The sequence below is a fragment of the Gadus chalcogrammus genome, chromosome 9 (genome assembly GCF_026213295.1).
Source record: "Gadus chalcogrammus isolate NIFS_2021 chromosome 9, NIFS_Gcha_1.0, whole genome shotgun sequence".
Taxonomy (NCBI): Eukaryota; Metazoa; Chordata; class Actinopteri; order Gadiformes; family Gadidae; genus Gadus; species Gadus chalcogrammus.
The window spans coordinates 18311274-18326243 of NC_079420.1; the positions used below are offsets into that span (position 1 = coordinate 18311274).

The following is a 14970-nucleotide window of genomic DNA, read 5'->3' on the forward strand; positions in this document are numbered from 1 at the left end:
TGAAGTATCTACATTTAATTGATCCGTGATCAAGTGATCAGAAATAGGCAGACTTTTCAAAAGAGCCTTGGTTCTCTCTCTCTCAAGATAGACTCCATAGCACTATTAAACCATTCCATCAGAATACACATGACCCTTCCTGCCAGGCTAGATAAAATAGATATGAATGGCAATCACACCCTAAGTATATTTATTTCCCTAGCACGTCTTGAAGTAATTTTGGTAAAAGTGGCCAAGGCTTCATGGAGAGAAACTCACTGAGATGTAACCAGACAGAAATTTATATTTTAAGTTGTGTACTAATAAATATGCTACAACTTTCAAGCAGTGCTAATTGCTGCCCACTTACGCTTTATTTAATACAAATAAAAAAAATAAAAAAGATAACGAAAAACATTGATACACAATTCTTGTCAGTGCATTTGGTAGAATAAAATCATTCATTTCATATTCTTCAAATTAATGTTTACATGACTGTGGCTTATATTCTTTGTATATATTAGTTTAATATTGTACATTTAATGTTATGATTGTGATCATTGTGAAATTGCTGTTATTGCGGTGATGTGCATATCATTTTTTATGTGTGCTGACCCTGGCAGCAAACTAAACAGTCCCTGTTAGGTGACAATTCCGATGTTGAACTTGATCATGATAGGCCTCTGATTATAAATAACCAATGTGGTTCCTTTGTGGAAACACCTTGAATAAACAAGGGGTCAGGCCAGTGATATACTGCTCACACGGTTTATGCAGTATATGATTGCCTTTATTCATTCTATGTCTTCCATTGTCATCACATCCATAGCAATAAAATAGCAACTTTAGGAGTTGGGAAGGAATAGGAAAGAAAACCAAAGGAAAAAAAAAAGCTTTTTTGGATTTTCAGTCATCTAGATAAAGAAAATGTCTTTGTCTCAGAAAAGCCCAGAGCTTTCTTCCACTCTGGGGGCTGCCTGCCCCGTCCATTAAAACATGAAGGGTCATCAATGTGTGTGTGTGTGTGTGTGTGTGTGTGTGTGTGTGTGTGTGTGTGTGTGTGTGTGTGTGTGTGTGTGTGTGTGTGTGTGTGTGTGTGTGTGTGTGTGTGTGTGTGTGTGTGTATTTGTGTGTGTGTGTGTGTGTGTGTGGGGGGGGGGGGGGGGGGGATGCACACATGTGCGTGTGTAAATAAGTGTGTGTTATCACACTCTAAAGGACTCATCTGTTGCTATCTTCCCATCTCGTCACAGCCCAAAACAAAATCTGCTTTCTGAAAACTCAATCAGCACCTGATCCGTGAGGGAGAAAAGATAGAGAGAGAAAGAGAAGTAAGAAGAAACAGAGAAAGAAAGGAACGGGGGCGAAAGACAGCAACAGGAAAACGGAGAGAGGAGGTTGCTGGCGGTGGGGGCCGTGATTGTAGTGTGTTGCTATTTTTAAAATCCTCCCTGGGAAAATTGAAATACTTTCATACTCACAGACCCATTTATGCATGGGTGTGTTTGTGCGTGTGTTTTGTGCACCTTGTAGACAGAAGGTATTGATGTGTGTGTGCGTGTGTGCGTGTTTGTGTGTGTGTTTGCACATGCAAACAACAGGAGTTGAATTGGTTAGCCCTTACAAATATGCATGTAAAGTACTTGCTACAGCCTTCTGAGATTAATCTCTGCCTTGCAGGTGGGTATGAACTCATCCATAATATATCTGGCATGGTATGTGGTATATGGGTATGAATATTATATGTTCTGGTGTGGAGAATTATTTTACATCACAGTAGGTCTTGAAATACGGATTGGAAAGGGATATTTTAAACTCCCTATTTATAAAAGTAATACATCAAAATAACTGTAGAGCGTGTGTGGATGATGGCTGGGTGAAGCAGCATCACTTTGCCCGAGTCTGACTGATTGGGCTGCACACCCTTCAAAAATCAGTGTGCACAGGGTAGACCAGCCATCACCACACACACTGAAGGATATTTCTACATTGCAGCATGGTTCAACAGCTCATTGTCCGTCAACTTCTACAATAACCCCTGCGTGTCTGGAGGAGCCCAGTAAAGGCCACCCAGGTGGAGTGTGGCAGTCACAGAGGTGAGAGGTAGCAATGTCACACAGGTGAAATTGCTACCTTGGTGCCCAATGGCCTCTCCAAACAGCAAAAGGACACATGGTGTGTTGAAAGCAGTTGTATTGTAGTTGTAAATAACCTGGGAGGACAATGGTACATGCCAGAGATCTCGCTGAGTGTGTGCGGGGATGGCTGGTTTAACCTTTGCCCAATGATTCCTCAATGTACAACAGGCGTGCCGCCCCAGCCAGCTCCAGAGTCCAATCAGTTTGGCTCGGGTCCGGTGATGCTGCTAAAACATGCCATCATCCACACACGCTCCACACTGACATGAAATGTCAAATGTTTTGTTTTTTTTAAACATTTGACATTAATGGAAATTATTTAACCATGTGTAATCAATGCATTTTGTACATATAACAGGCATACACACATTTCTACTAATAAGGGATACAAATTCCAACTATAAATGTCCTAAAGCAAGATTCAGTCATCCACATTCACAGATTTAAAATTGACTTGACACTTATTGTATGATGGTAATGACAATTAAAATTGGCATGCAGATTCTGAAATCAATTATTTGTACTTAAAGTATTTTATTGAATCAAATAGTGATAGATAGGCAATTTACCAGACATGCAAACCAAGAAACCACATGATAGAGAGTCGAACATGTACACTGCAAAGCATCATCACAGAGACACACAGAGAGAAGCCACTTTGATAAATAATTAAATAAATTACTACACACCGAAGCTTCAACCAACCATGTATTGATAACAGATTAAGCCGGCAGCTCTCCAGGGCTTCAGAGTAGAATAATAAGATACAAAGAGGCATCAATATACTCAACAAACTGTTTTCTTTTGAAACGAACGCGCGCACACACACACACACACACACACACACACACACACACACACACACACACACAGACACGCACACGCACACACACACACACACACACACACACACACACACACACACACACACACACACACACATACACACACACACACACACACACACACACACACACACACACACACACACACACACACACACACACACACACACACACACACACACACACACACACACACACACACACAGGGCACAAAGAAATGTGGCAGAGAGAAATGTTTTGCAACTTTCCTCACTGCAGCAGTGTCATGAGGTTTCCTCATCAATTTGTCCGCAAACCAAATTGATTCCGAGAAAAAGAACCCCAGTGTTTATTGTGCCGTAGGCAGACGTTTTTTTATTCATTAGTCATCTCGTAATTTGAACAAAAGAGAAGGCTGCAGTGAAAAAGAAACTTGCTTTTAGAATTTCTTCCTTGATTCACCCAAGGTAACTCCCACGCAGCTCGCTTGTCACTGCCTGCTGTTATTTAGGAGCAGAGTAAGTAAAGGATGACCACGAATGAATACAAGCATTATACTATAGCTAGTATAATGCTTGTAGCAAAGCAATGTACTATGTACAACACACACACAAACAAACACACAAATACACAGGCAAGGTAAAAAAGCATGGCACAACATTGATAACATTGAGAGGAACTACATTGTCTGCCATAGAAAACAGTTGGGCTCACACAGGAAATAGCTGAGCCGTTTTTGCTCATAAGGCGCACAGGAGTAGGAGAGGTTCAAAAGAGAAGGCTAGTCTGGGATTTTTTTTTGGGGGGGGGGGGGGGGTTGTGTCAATTTAATCTTTAAACTGCAAGAATGCAAGTATATACAATAAGATCAACGACACAATGATAGAGAAGGCAAGAACCCTTCATGAAAGCTTTCTACCAAATCTCAATATGACCCAAGTCAGTTTAGCCACAGCACAAATTATATGAAGGTAAAATCTAGAATGTCCCCAATAGACTAGAGCATTTCATCCACTGATGCCAGTTCAATCTGTAAGAGAAAGCAAACATTCAGATATTTCCATAATCATCACAGTATGGAAAAACCATTCATAGAAAATTTGTATCATGCTTTTCACATTTACATCATGCAGTACTGGAAAACAGGTTCACTCAATTTACAGGCACAGAAAATAATGTGATTTATTTTTTCTTTATTCATTATGTTCCCTGGAAGGAGCTTCTCCATTTTGACACTTGAGATCCTTCTTTACATTCTTGTACACATTCTTGTACACATTCTTAGCTGTACAGGGCGTACGGTCTTAGCAAGTCCGTAGTACGATGTTTTGGTCATGTCTGTTTATGTTAGATTATCAATTTAAATGTTTTGCCATGGAGATTTCTCTGAATGCTTGCTGAACATCCAATTCATCCAACGTCCAGCCAATCAGAGACAGCCTGCTTCCTACGCCCACCAATGTCTAAGAATCACAAGGAGAGTGTTTGACCACTGTTCATATCAGGGTGGTTATCGCCCAACGATCGCAATAGTTCACACTGACAATATTATGGCTCTTTAAGACTACATTTGTGGATTGTTTCTTTTAATGCAAGCTACTTATAGGCCTGTTCAATCTTTTAAAAGCCTAAAAAAAACACACATATTTATATACTATATTGAATAAAAAAAGCATTAAAAGGACATTAAAGCATTCATACAGTGCTAAAAGCAGCAGCCGCTTATCAAAAGCATTTGATGACATGTGAAGGTCTGAGCAATCTAGTTGAAAGCACTGAGCTGCCTTGAGTTGTCACGTATTTCCTCATTATTTCAACTCCAGAAGATGCACCCATTTACAGGCCGTGATGTAATGGGGTCGGAATTTAGTTTTCGACACATGTTTCATGTGAATAGCCTGAGAATCCATGAGACAGTTTTTTAAACCATTAAGTCCTCAAGCTATTTCATAATGAATGGAATCAGCCAATAAAAGAAAGTGAAAATTCAAAACACTCTCTTAAGTCAAAGCGCTCTGTCTTTCAAGTGCTCAATTATCAGGAAATCAATAGGTTTGGATGTAAGAAGAAAGAAGGGAAAGTAAAAAGTTACAAGTGTTTCTGAGAACTGCTGGTGTATTGAATGTTGTCGGTGTCCAGCATATTGATGGATTTTCATGTTGACTATTCCGGGTTTTTTTTCAATGCCTTTTGTCAGATCAGTTAAGGCATTCAAAGTCACGTAAACATCAACTCTCAACTGAATCCATTCATTGCTAATCAAAGAAGTGCTTGTTCCCAGTCAACATCTTGCTTTAGAAACCTTGGGAAAATAGATAACACATAGTACACATATACACACATCGTTTATCTTTCAGAAAGAAATGTTCAGGCCTCATATTCTGGTATGAAGCAAGCTGTCCTTACATGCCTCTGTTGCGTCAGGGATGAGTTCCACATCGTTGCTAGTTTTCCTCCCGGCGACTTTATTTAATCCAACCGTGTCCGAACCTTCTGGAGTGGGGTTGGGGTGAGTGCCAACGTTCTCATTTTTAACAAGCGTTTCCACAGGTTCCCCGGATCTCCTGTCATTTAACGAGCGCTGACTAACAATGCCATGCTCTTTCCTATCGAAATAGCACACTGCACAGGAGGAATCCTTAGCGTTTCTTTCGGTGTGTGCGGAGAGTTCCACCCACTCTGTGGCTTTCAGGTCAGAGGATGAAGATGTGAGAGGATGGGGATGACGATGAGGAGGGTGAGGATGAGGATGATGGGGAGATTCCGACCAACGCACGTCCTTATCTTTATCATCGTTCCGCTCAGGACTTCCTTCCTGGATCCCCCGCTGAACCTCGGACACCGTACGTTCCGTGTCCTCGTCCTTCCCTTCATTGGCCGACGGGCCGCCCTCCCCGGGATGGGTTCCCGCTCCGTTCGGTGGTCTGCTGGTCTCGTCGAGACCGCCCTTCTCCCCGGGGTAGGGCCTACCGGGGCGCTGCCCGCCGTCCTTCATCTGGGCGTTGGCGCTGCTGCTGCTGGCCTGGGAGAGGCGCGCCTCCCGGACCGTGCTGCAGGCGGTGTTCATGGAGGACAGCGTCCTGCGGTGGGACGCCTCCGCCCCCTTGCAGTGGTAGAGGCCGCGGAAGGCGGAGCGGAACTTTTGGGACATGGCGTTGTATATGACGGGGTTGATGGCGCTGTTGGCGTAGATGCAGGTGCGGCAGAAGAGGACGAACCAGTCGTCCAGGTAGGGCGTGGCCATGAAGGAGTTGAGGAGCACCAGCGTGCGGTAGGGCATCCACAGCAGGGCGAACAGGACCACCACCACCGCCAGCATCTTGGTCACCTGCAGGGGGGGGGGGGAGGGGGGGCAGAGGGTGGGGAACCTCCAAATGCATATTCATTCTAATAACACCTATTATTTACATCGTGGGAGGCAATTCAGGGTCAAATAAAAAGCAAAGTCAACAAGGTTTATACATATACCTATATAAGACCAAAATGAACAATTTATCTAAATCTCTCTATGAATGAGCTGTTGCATGGTTGCATTCATGTAATAAAATAAACTAGGTGTATATTAACATAATGAATACAGTATATATCCCCATTGCAGACTCAGTGAAGTGCAGGATCAGGTTAAAAAATTGTTGGAAATGGTTCATTTAACTAAAAGAATGCCTCATCCCTGGATGGCACGGGTGCAATGGAGCAAACATCATTCCTAAATGGCTGCTTGGTTAAACCCATAACACCCGCTACAAATCCCACAACAATATAATCACATGCAAAGCCTTGATTTCACTAATTGTACCCGATTAGCACACGATTATGAGCCATTAATAATGCACCATGGCAGGGTTACCGAGTGTTTTTGTGTGTTTGCGTTTGTGTTTGTGTGTGTGTGTGTGTGTGTGTGTGTGTGTGTGTGTGTGTGTGTGTGTGTGTGTGTGTGTGTGTGTGTGTGTGTGTGTGTGTGTGTGTGTGTGTGTGTGTGTTCACCATATACCCCCCCGGAGCATTATTTTGCGACCATGACGACAGCGAAGGCTCAGACTTGGCTGAATCCATGCCAAGACTGTAAACTGTGTGAGCCGGTGTAGAAAGTCTTCTGCGATTAGCCTTATCAGCCCACCCCAACAGACCCCCCCCCCCCCCCCCCCCCCCCCCACCACACACCCCCACACCCACCTTTCCCCAACAATCACCAGCACCCAGACACACAGCACCGCCCCTGTCCTCAGAGCCTGCGTCCGTTAGACCACTTGGGCATTGTGATGCCATTGTCTCTGCGCCAGCGCGATGATTGATGACCGCAGCCACAGCTTTTAGCTTCACTGGCACTTTCAGATGCCTGTGTTGGCATGCCGGTGTAGCTGTCTCTGTGTGTGTGTGTGTGTGTGTGTGTGTGTGTGTGTGTGTGTGTGTGTGTGTGTGTGTGTGTGTGTGTGTGTGTGTGTGTGTGTGTGTGTGTGTGTGTGTGTGTGTGTGTGTGTGAGTGTGTTGGTGTGTGTGTGTGTGTGTGTGTGTGTGTGTGTGTGTGTGTGTGTGTGTGTGTGTGTGTGTGTGTGTGTGTGTGTGTGTGTGTGTGTGTGTGTGTGCATAAAGGAAGTACATGTTGAAAGGAAGGTGGAATGAGATAAGAGTGTTTATATCTGTGTGTTTTTGTGTGTGTGTGTGTGCGTGTATGTGTGTGTGTGTGTGTGTGTGGGGGGGGGGGGGGGGGGTTAAGGGTCCCCTTGACATGGTGATTGGAAAAATAATTAAAAGAACCCTATATAGGCCTGGAAAAATCATTATGGTATGCAGATTTACAGTAGCGATGGCAGCGGGGAGGACAAATCAAGGTGTGCTCTTTAATTAATACAACTGCTGATACAAAGTCTGAAGAATCCAGGGCTTACTATGACTATGAATACCCACACTATTAGGGTTGCTGTGCTTCAAAGCCTTGGGGATCCCCGACGCAACAATAAAAGCCCTAGATTCCCATTTTCCTCGACACAGCAAAAGTCCAGAAGGTTTATTGACCTGATTTCTGCAAATAATTCAGTTTCCCATAGCCTCGCTGTAAAATAGAAAAACTTTTTATGACCACAAAGTAGATATATGCCATTGCCATACCACAATACTGCATACATTCTTAGTAACCTAAAACTATGTCATATGTCCACACTGTCTAATGAGCATGTCTATGTGACATGATGACACTTACAAAGTTATTATAGATACATTCTATCATTTTTTGCCAAAATATTAAAAATAAGCAAGGGACAAAAAGGCACAGGCACACACATACACACACACACACACACACACACACACACACACACACACACACACACACACACACACACACACACACACACACACACACACACACACACACACACACACACACACACACACACACACACACACACACACAGAACCACACACACACACACACACACACACACACACACACACACACACACACACACACACACACACACACACACACAAACGCACACACACACACACACACACACACACACACACACACACACACACACACACACACACCAAACGCACGCACACACACACACACACACACACACACACACACACACACACACACACACACACACACACACACACACACACACACACACACACACACACACACACACACACACACACACACCAAACAGACGTTCTAGACATAAGCCTTCTATCCTTAACCTGCCCTTGAAATCACAGACACAGAGAAATCCATTTTTGTGCGGTTTAAAACTGTCTATTCATCTCCCAGCACACATTAGATTAATCTCAGACCATAGAGCTGCCATTCTTTACTACAGAGGTTCTATCCGTCTGTCTAGATAGGATTGAATCCAATCAGGCATAGATTAATGAAAGAGTGCGTAGTCTACCATTGAGGACCAGAAAAAATGAAATCATCTGTGGCGATGGGCACACTTGAGCACCTATTCCCCAAACCACACCATGAAGCTCTTAATAGACCCCCCCTTGAACTCGTTAGATAACAAACTATTCTCAACCTCTGCTAAACATACCTACGTACATACTCAGTCAAGCAAAGCCAACACCAACACTTTTCCTTCATGTTGTTGTTATGATACTTCTATTGGCAAATCTATTTTATTTGGAGCTTCATAGCTATAAATCCCTTTCAGGTCCAGTATAGCTTTTTAATTTGTTCCCTAGCAAGTTAATTCCAGGGTTGTGATACACTACTTAATACTATATGTTACGTTCCACGGCCTAAACGGATTTCCCATGTGGAGGTACATATGCAGTACATTGATGCTCTTTCGACAATTCTATCTGCTTGATAGGTTAATCAGTATTAATACGTCCATCACGTTACACATAAAATATACATTTCATGACATTGATTAATGCATTATGGGCACAGAATCACACGCCAAACTGGGACTATGCAATGTAATAAAGCATTTATGAGCAATAGCCATTTCCCACTGGGCCACTAATGGCCACAATTACTTATTCTGGGTGTTTACAGCTTCAGAAAGCATTACCAAACTATACTAACTCTCTTTGCGAAACAGAAAAGTAGAAGTCGCCAGGGGGATTTCTAGCCAATCCTTGGCCGGACCTCATGCGTTTTAGAAGACGGATTGATTTGAGCTCTAACAGCCTCTGCTGGGAGGCTGATGAGCCATGAGGCCTTACTGAGACAAGTATATCCATTGTCGCAACTGAACATACTTATCTTTTCTAATGCTCTCCCGTTCAATAAAAGGAAGAGGGTGGACAGCGGAGGCATGGTGGATGAAGAGCAGGGCATTGGTTTTGTGCCCCCAGCGAGGAGGAAGAGGAGGGATGTGCCGAAAGGGGGCCCGCGGTGAAGGATAATGTTGATTTCCTTCGTTTTGATCAGGGGAAATTGTTTTACGGCATTGGATTTGGTGGGCCCCACGACTATTCCTTAGGCTTGTAAGTCAGGCAGCTGTAGCTTAGCCCTGAAGAACTACATGGATTGATCGAGTCACGACCGGGAAAAACTATTAACTATGAACATCAACGCAAGAAAAAAATATCTATATATTTTTGGGTGAAAATTGAATTTGAAAACTATTATTGAGTTGGAAATAATACAATTCAAAGAAAGGAAAAAAATGAATAAATGCCCTCATAGGAAAGAGAGGAAAGAAATAATTATCTTGGATTGAAGAGAGGGAGGGGAGGTGCTCCCTATGTAAACCAGGGAACACTTTGAACCGCACCATCTGTAAAGGTGCGGTTGAAAACATTGTTTTTCCATCTTTCCCCAGAAGGGGAATGAGCCATTAAAGTCCCAAGTTGACCCCTGTTATCTCCAGGAGATACGGAGCACACTATGAGAAGCCAAGGAGAGGGCTACTTATCTGAAACAATAGATGTGCAAGAGCGCCACAGGCGTGCGGTAAGGAGGGAATCATTGCCCCCAATCTCCAAGGAGATCAAAACCAAGAGAATGGGATTGATGGCAAGTTTGACAGAAGTTGGTGTGCAGTAATAGTCACATAGAGTTGAAAAGGGAGCATGAACCTGAAGTTTAGATGTGAGTAACAGAGACAGAGACAGAGACAGAGAGAGAGAGAGAGAGAGAGAGAGAGAGAGAGAGAGAGGGGGAGAGAGAGAGAGAGGGGGAGAGAGAGAGAGAGAGGAGAGAGAGAGAGAGAGGAGAGAGAGAGAGAGAGAGAGAGAGAGAGAGAGAGAGAGAGAGAGAGAGAGAGAGACGAAGACAGAGACAGAGAGAAAGCATACAGGGCGATCACCAACACATACCTGTTTCCTGGATGACAATGCGCTTTTGGGCCGTTTCTCGCGGACGGTTTTCCCCACTTCGGCTCTCTCCCTGCAGCTGCGGCGTAGCGTTGGGGCCCCGGTGCTGACGGTGCCTGTGTCTGATTGGTTCGGCAGGGGGCTGGAGGGACAACATTTCATGGGTCGTTAGGACAAACTGTGATTGCGACGGAAGACAACTGATATTGTTTCACTGACATGTATGGGCTAATCAGAACATGGATTGACTTCCTTTCGTTGATCTTTCCCATAGAGCTCTTTGAGTGTGACAATACAGTACTAGATGTATTATAACCACCTCTACCATGACAGACAACTTATGTATACAACTTATATATGTCAAATGCAAATGAAGATCCTGGCATTATCTATGGGTTAAAGGTGTAGAATGCATATTACAGAGGTGCATTCATGGGAAAACCACATGGAACTGCTGAATATTGGACAAGGTTTTGAAGTATATGTCAAGGGGAATTTGATTGGACGCTATTATGGAACCTCATGATAAAATTTAATCATCATGATTAAACATATAATTAAGCTGTCGTAATTCACTTTTTGAGTGACTGATTACATTTTTCTATTAATTGCGGACATTGAATGCATTAGCAATGTTACAAATTTAGCTTATCCTTACTTTAAGGCATAACAAGAAATGAACACTGTAACAAATGTCATCGGGTTGGTCTCACTGGGTTGGCCTCTTACCTGAGATATAGTATCCGTGCTATCAGACCATACAGCACGATGGCCAGGAGAAGTGGCACCACGTAGAAAATGGCAAAGTCAATGAGGTAGATGGGCAGGTACAGCTCCCGCTTCACCTTGTAGCCACACTGAACATGTCCACTCTCAACCACCTGCAATTCATGCAACGTGTTGTGGGTAGAAGCCTTCAATATGGGACATATGATATACAAGTCATGAAGGGGGTCATACATCTTAATGAAGAATGATGTTAGGCTGTGGACACTGGGGATCGAACCCAGTACCTTACACCTCAAAGTCAAACACTCCTAGGCACTACATCATCCTGGCCCCAATTTGTCGTTTCTTGGCAAAGAGACTAATGCATTTGATCTTAAATAGGAAAAATACTCAAATCTTTTTTATTCTGGGACAGTTGCTCCGAAACTAAAATGGGATTTCAATGGAAAATCTTTCCCGAACCTTAATGTCGACCAGGAAGAACCACAGCATGCAGTAGATGCAGGTGAAGACCCAAACCCCGGCAATGATCCGCTTGGCCCGGGAGACTGTGCACACCGTCTTGGCCCGCATTGGATGACAGATAGCGATGTACCTGCACATTGGGAGCGGCCCGGGGATAACTGAACTTTAAAAAGAGCAACGTTGCCTCAGAGCTGATGGCATTCCACTCCGAAGTATTTGCTGATTTATGATGATTTGAGTAACTTCATCTTTTAAAACAAACCACGCAATAATTCATGGACATTCGAGTGGTAGACAACAGCCCCATCTAGTAGGCCTAAAGATATTGATGGCAATACAAATAAACAATTCCCCCTGCCTTATGTATAAGCATAGTAACAACTCTGTGGCCATTGCTAAGGAGTTTTGTAGGGAAGACGACAGCATGGTCTGTACACATGCTGTCTGGATCCACGGGACGCCAATTGTAGTTTGATAGTCTGTGTATTTGAGTTGTTGTGAACCCCAGGGGTTAGAGCAGAGTGGCAGCACCTGTTTTTCTGGCCTCTGTTGTGCAGCCAAGGCATTTACACATAGGTCCTACTGAATGGAATGACGACACACAACGCATCTTCCCTCAAGTTGGGAGTAGCTAATATGATTATACAGGACTAAGAGAAGTGCAAGTAGAAGTTTTATGCAAGAGTGCGTTATTGAGGACACTTTCCCTTGTGGTTTGCAATCGTGTTGACACACATATACACGCACAGTTGCAAAGTAAAAGTGAAAAACAAACAGCAAACAACAACGAAACAAAATAAGCAAAAACAAAAACAGGCTTGACCCAAGAGGCCGGCCCCACTCACTTCAGCCCCTCACTCACCTCTCCACCGTGAACGCCGTGATGGAGCAGGAGGAGACGTTGATGCCCAGGTACTGGAGGTAGGTGATGCCCAGGCACCCCGAGTGACCAAACACCCACGTGCCCGACAGGCTCTCCGCCACGTTGGGCAGCCCCGCCGCCACCAGCACGGTGAGGTCGGCGACGGCCAGGCTCACCAGGTAGCAGTTGGTGGGCGTCCTCATGTGGCGCGTGGTGAGCACCACCAGGACCACCATGACGTTGCCCACGATGCCCGCGGTGCACACCAGCAGCACCAGGAACACCGACACCGTCTTGAACTCCAGCGACTCGGCCACGGGCGGGGTCAGGCCCAGCGAGACGTTGGTGGGGGCGGCGATCCGGGCGCTGCCGTTGGCCGCCATGTGTGACGCGAGGGACTTGGACTTGGGGTGTTTGGATTGTGTCGCCGGGTGCGAACCCTCTGACGCTCCGATGGATTAGGGCTAATTTGGTGGTAAGTTAATTGTGGAGTCGTTTGCCGGTCTTAAATGTCATTGGAATCAAATGTCAAATTGATTCCAATCAAGGATGACATATTATTTGTGAGGAGGGGAATTACATCTAATTTCAATCAGAGATCAAAGAGGACTTGCTTTTTCAAAATGCACACAAAGGCCACATCTCCGCATTGAACAGAGACAGGCTAAAATAAATATAATGTTATTACTTTTTCAAATAGGTACAAATGTTTAAGCATCATCTTTTCTTTTGTTGTTTTAAAATGCACTGTTAAGCACCTTGGGGTTGTACCAGACCATGAAATGTGCTATGTAAGAAAATGGGTATTATTATAATCATAATTATAAAGCAGGATAAATTACAGGCTAGAGTCTGTTAAATGGTTTCCTCCGTTTCCTGATCAATCTCTGTGTCAATAAGTACACCTCAGTTCTTCCATCAATTCACCGGCCTCTCGGCCTCTTTTCGCAGGGAGACTTTCAGCTTTCATTATGGCTCCACATTGATGACAGACCAGCATTGAGGGTAAATATACTGGCAGGCCATTCCTTGACCCTTCTACACATGATCAGTTTTAGTGCGATCCACCTGCAGAGAGAAGATACACTATAGAAATCTACAGAAAGACAGGGTTATCTACAGCCTGTATGGTGGATGGAAGCAACTGCCACACAAAACACACATTCATTCATTCATTCATGCACTTGCCTACTCACCTCTCCCTCTTTCCTCCTGTGTGTGGGTCTGTTTGTGTGTGTGCGCATGTGCGTGTGCATGTGTGCATGGTTCTTGCCTGGAGGTGGTGTTTTTTGACTCCTCTTTGGGTATTGAAAGCATGTGTGCAGTCAGCTGTATCATGCTCTCCTACGGAAGGCACAGTGATAACAGAAACCAGGTGGTAGTCCCTGTAAATATTCCAGGTAATGAAATGTTACGGCATTACTATGCCAATAGGTATATTAGCCATAGTAATGGTAATTAATTACTACGGTATTCTGCATCCTATGCTGCAATGGGGATAACTAATTCCAATATCTCTTAATGATACAATGCCAAGAAATCCGAAAAAACCTTGTGACAAAGGCAGAATATTTTTTAATTGGGAAATCTACAGTAAATAATGATCTGAAATGAGTTTTAGTCTTAAATGTAACTTTATTTTGGCTGGCACTTTGCCTATGATGTTTTAGCACTGCTGCAACAATCCAATAGACAGTACTGAAGATGTGTTTTACCCCTTACTGTTTCTGCAAAAGGTCTCATTCTACTAAAGGATCAATTAACAGGCATGTGTCCGTGCTGTTAAAGTGGTCAGGCGCTGGATGTCTTTTCCAGGCATGTGTTCGGCAGCATTTAGATATATATTTTATGTATATTAGAGCCACAGTCTTTCTCTGATCCAATCGAGATGGACAGAAAATTATGAAGTAATTTAGCGCAGACACACAATGGTAGAGCTCTCACGGCACCCACTGTTACTAAAATAGGCCAGCTGCAAGAGGGACCACCTTGGCAGACCCAGCAGGCCTGCCCATTGACCATTTTGATTCCCATCAGCAGTGCTGCTGGAATATATAAGTATGATTGGAATAGCTATTAAAATCCCTTTTTTGGTATTCAGTTGCACGATGACTATGCCTGATGATGACATAAATAATAACAATAACTGTCCCTAAAAGTAACAATAGTAACAATAATAATAATCATCCTAATCCTT

At 43.8% G+C, this 14970-nt stretch overlaps 1 protein-coding gene across 1 annotated transcript; it reads right to left on the bottom strand.

Annotated features, from left to right (window-relative positions):
- Positions 1-5235: 5235 nt before the first annotated feature.
- trhr2 (thyrotropin releasing hormone receptor 2) lies at positions 5236-13156 on the bottom strand. Its single transcript, XM_056598879.1, has 7 exons — positions 12774-13156; positions 11909-12041; positions 11447-11598; positions 10721-10859; positions 5710-6269; positions 5348-5547; positions 5236-5243 (listed from the first exon to the last, which is right to left on the bottom strand). Exons 1-7 carry the CDS (start codon positions 13154-13156, stop codon positions 5236-5238), a joined length of 1575 nt encoding a protein of 524 aa, XP_056454854.1.
- Positions 13157-14970: the final 1814 nt, after the last annotated feature.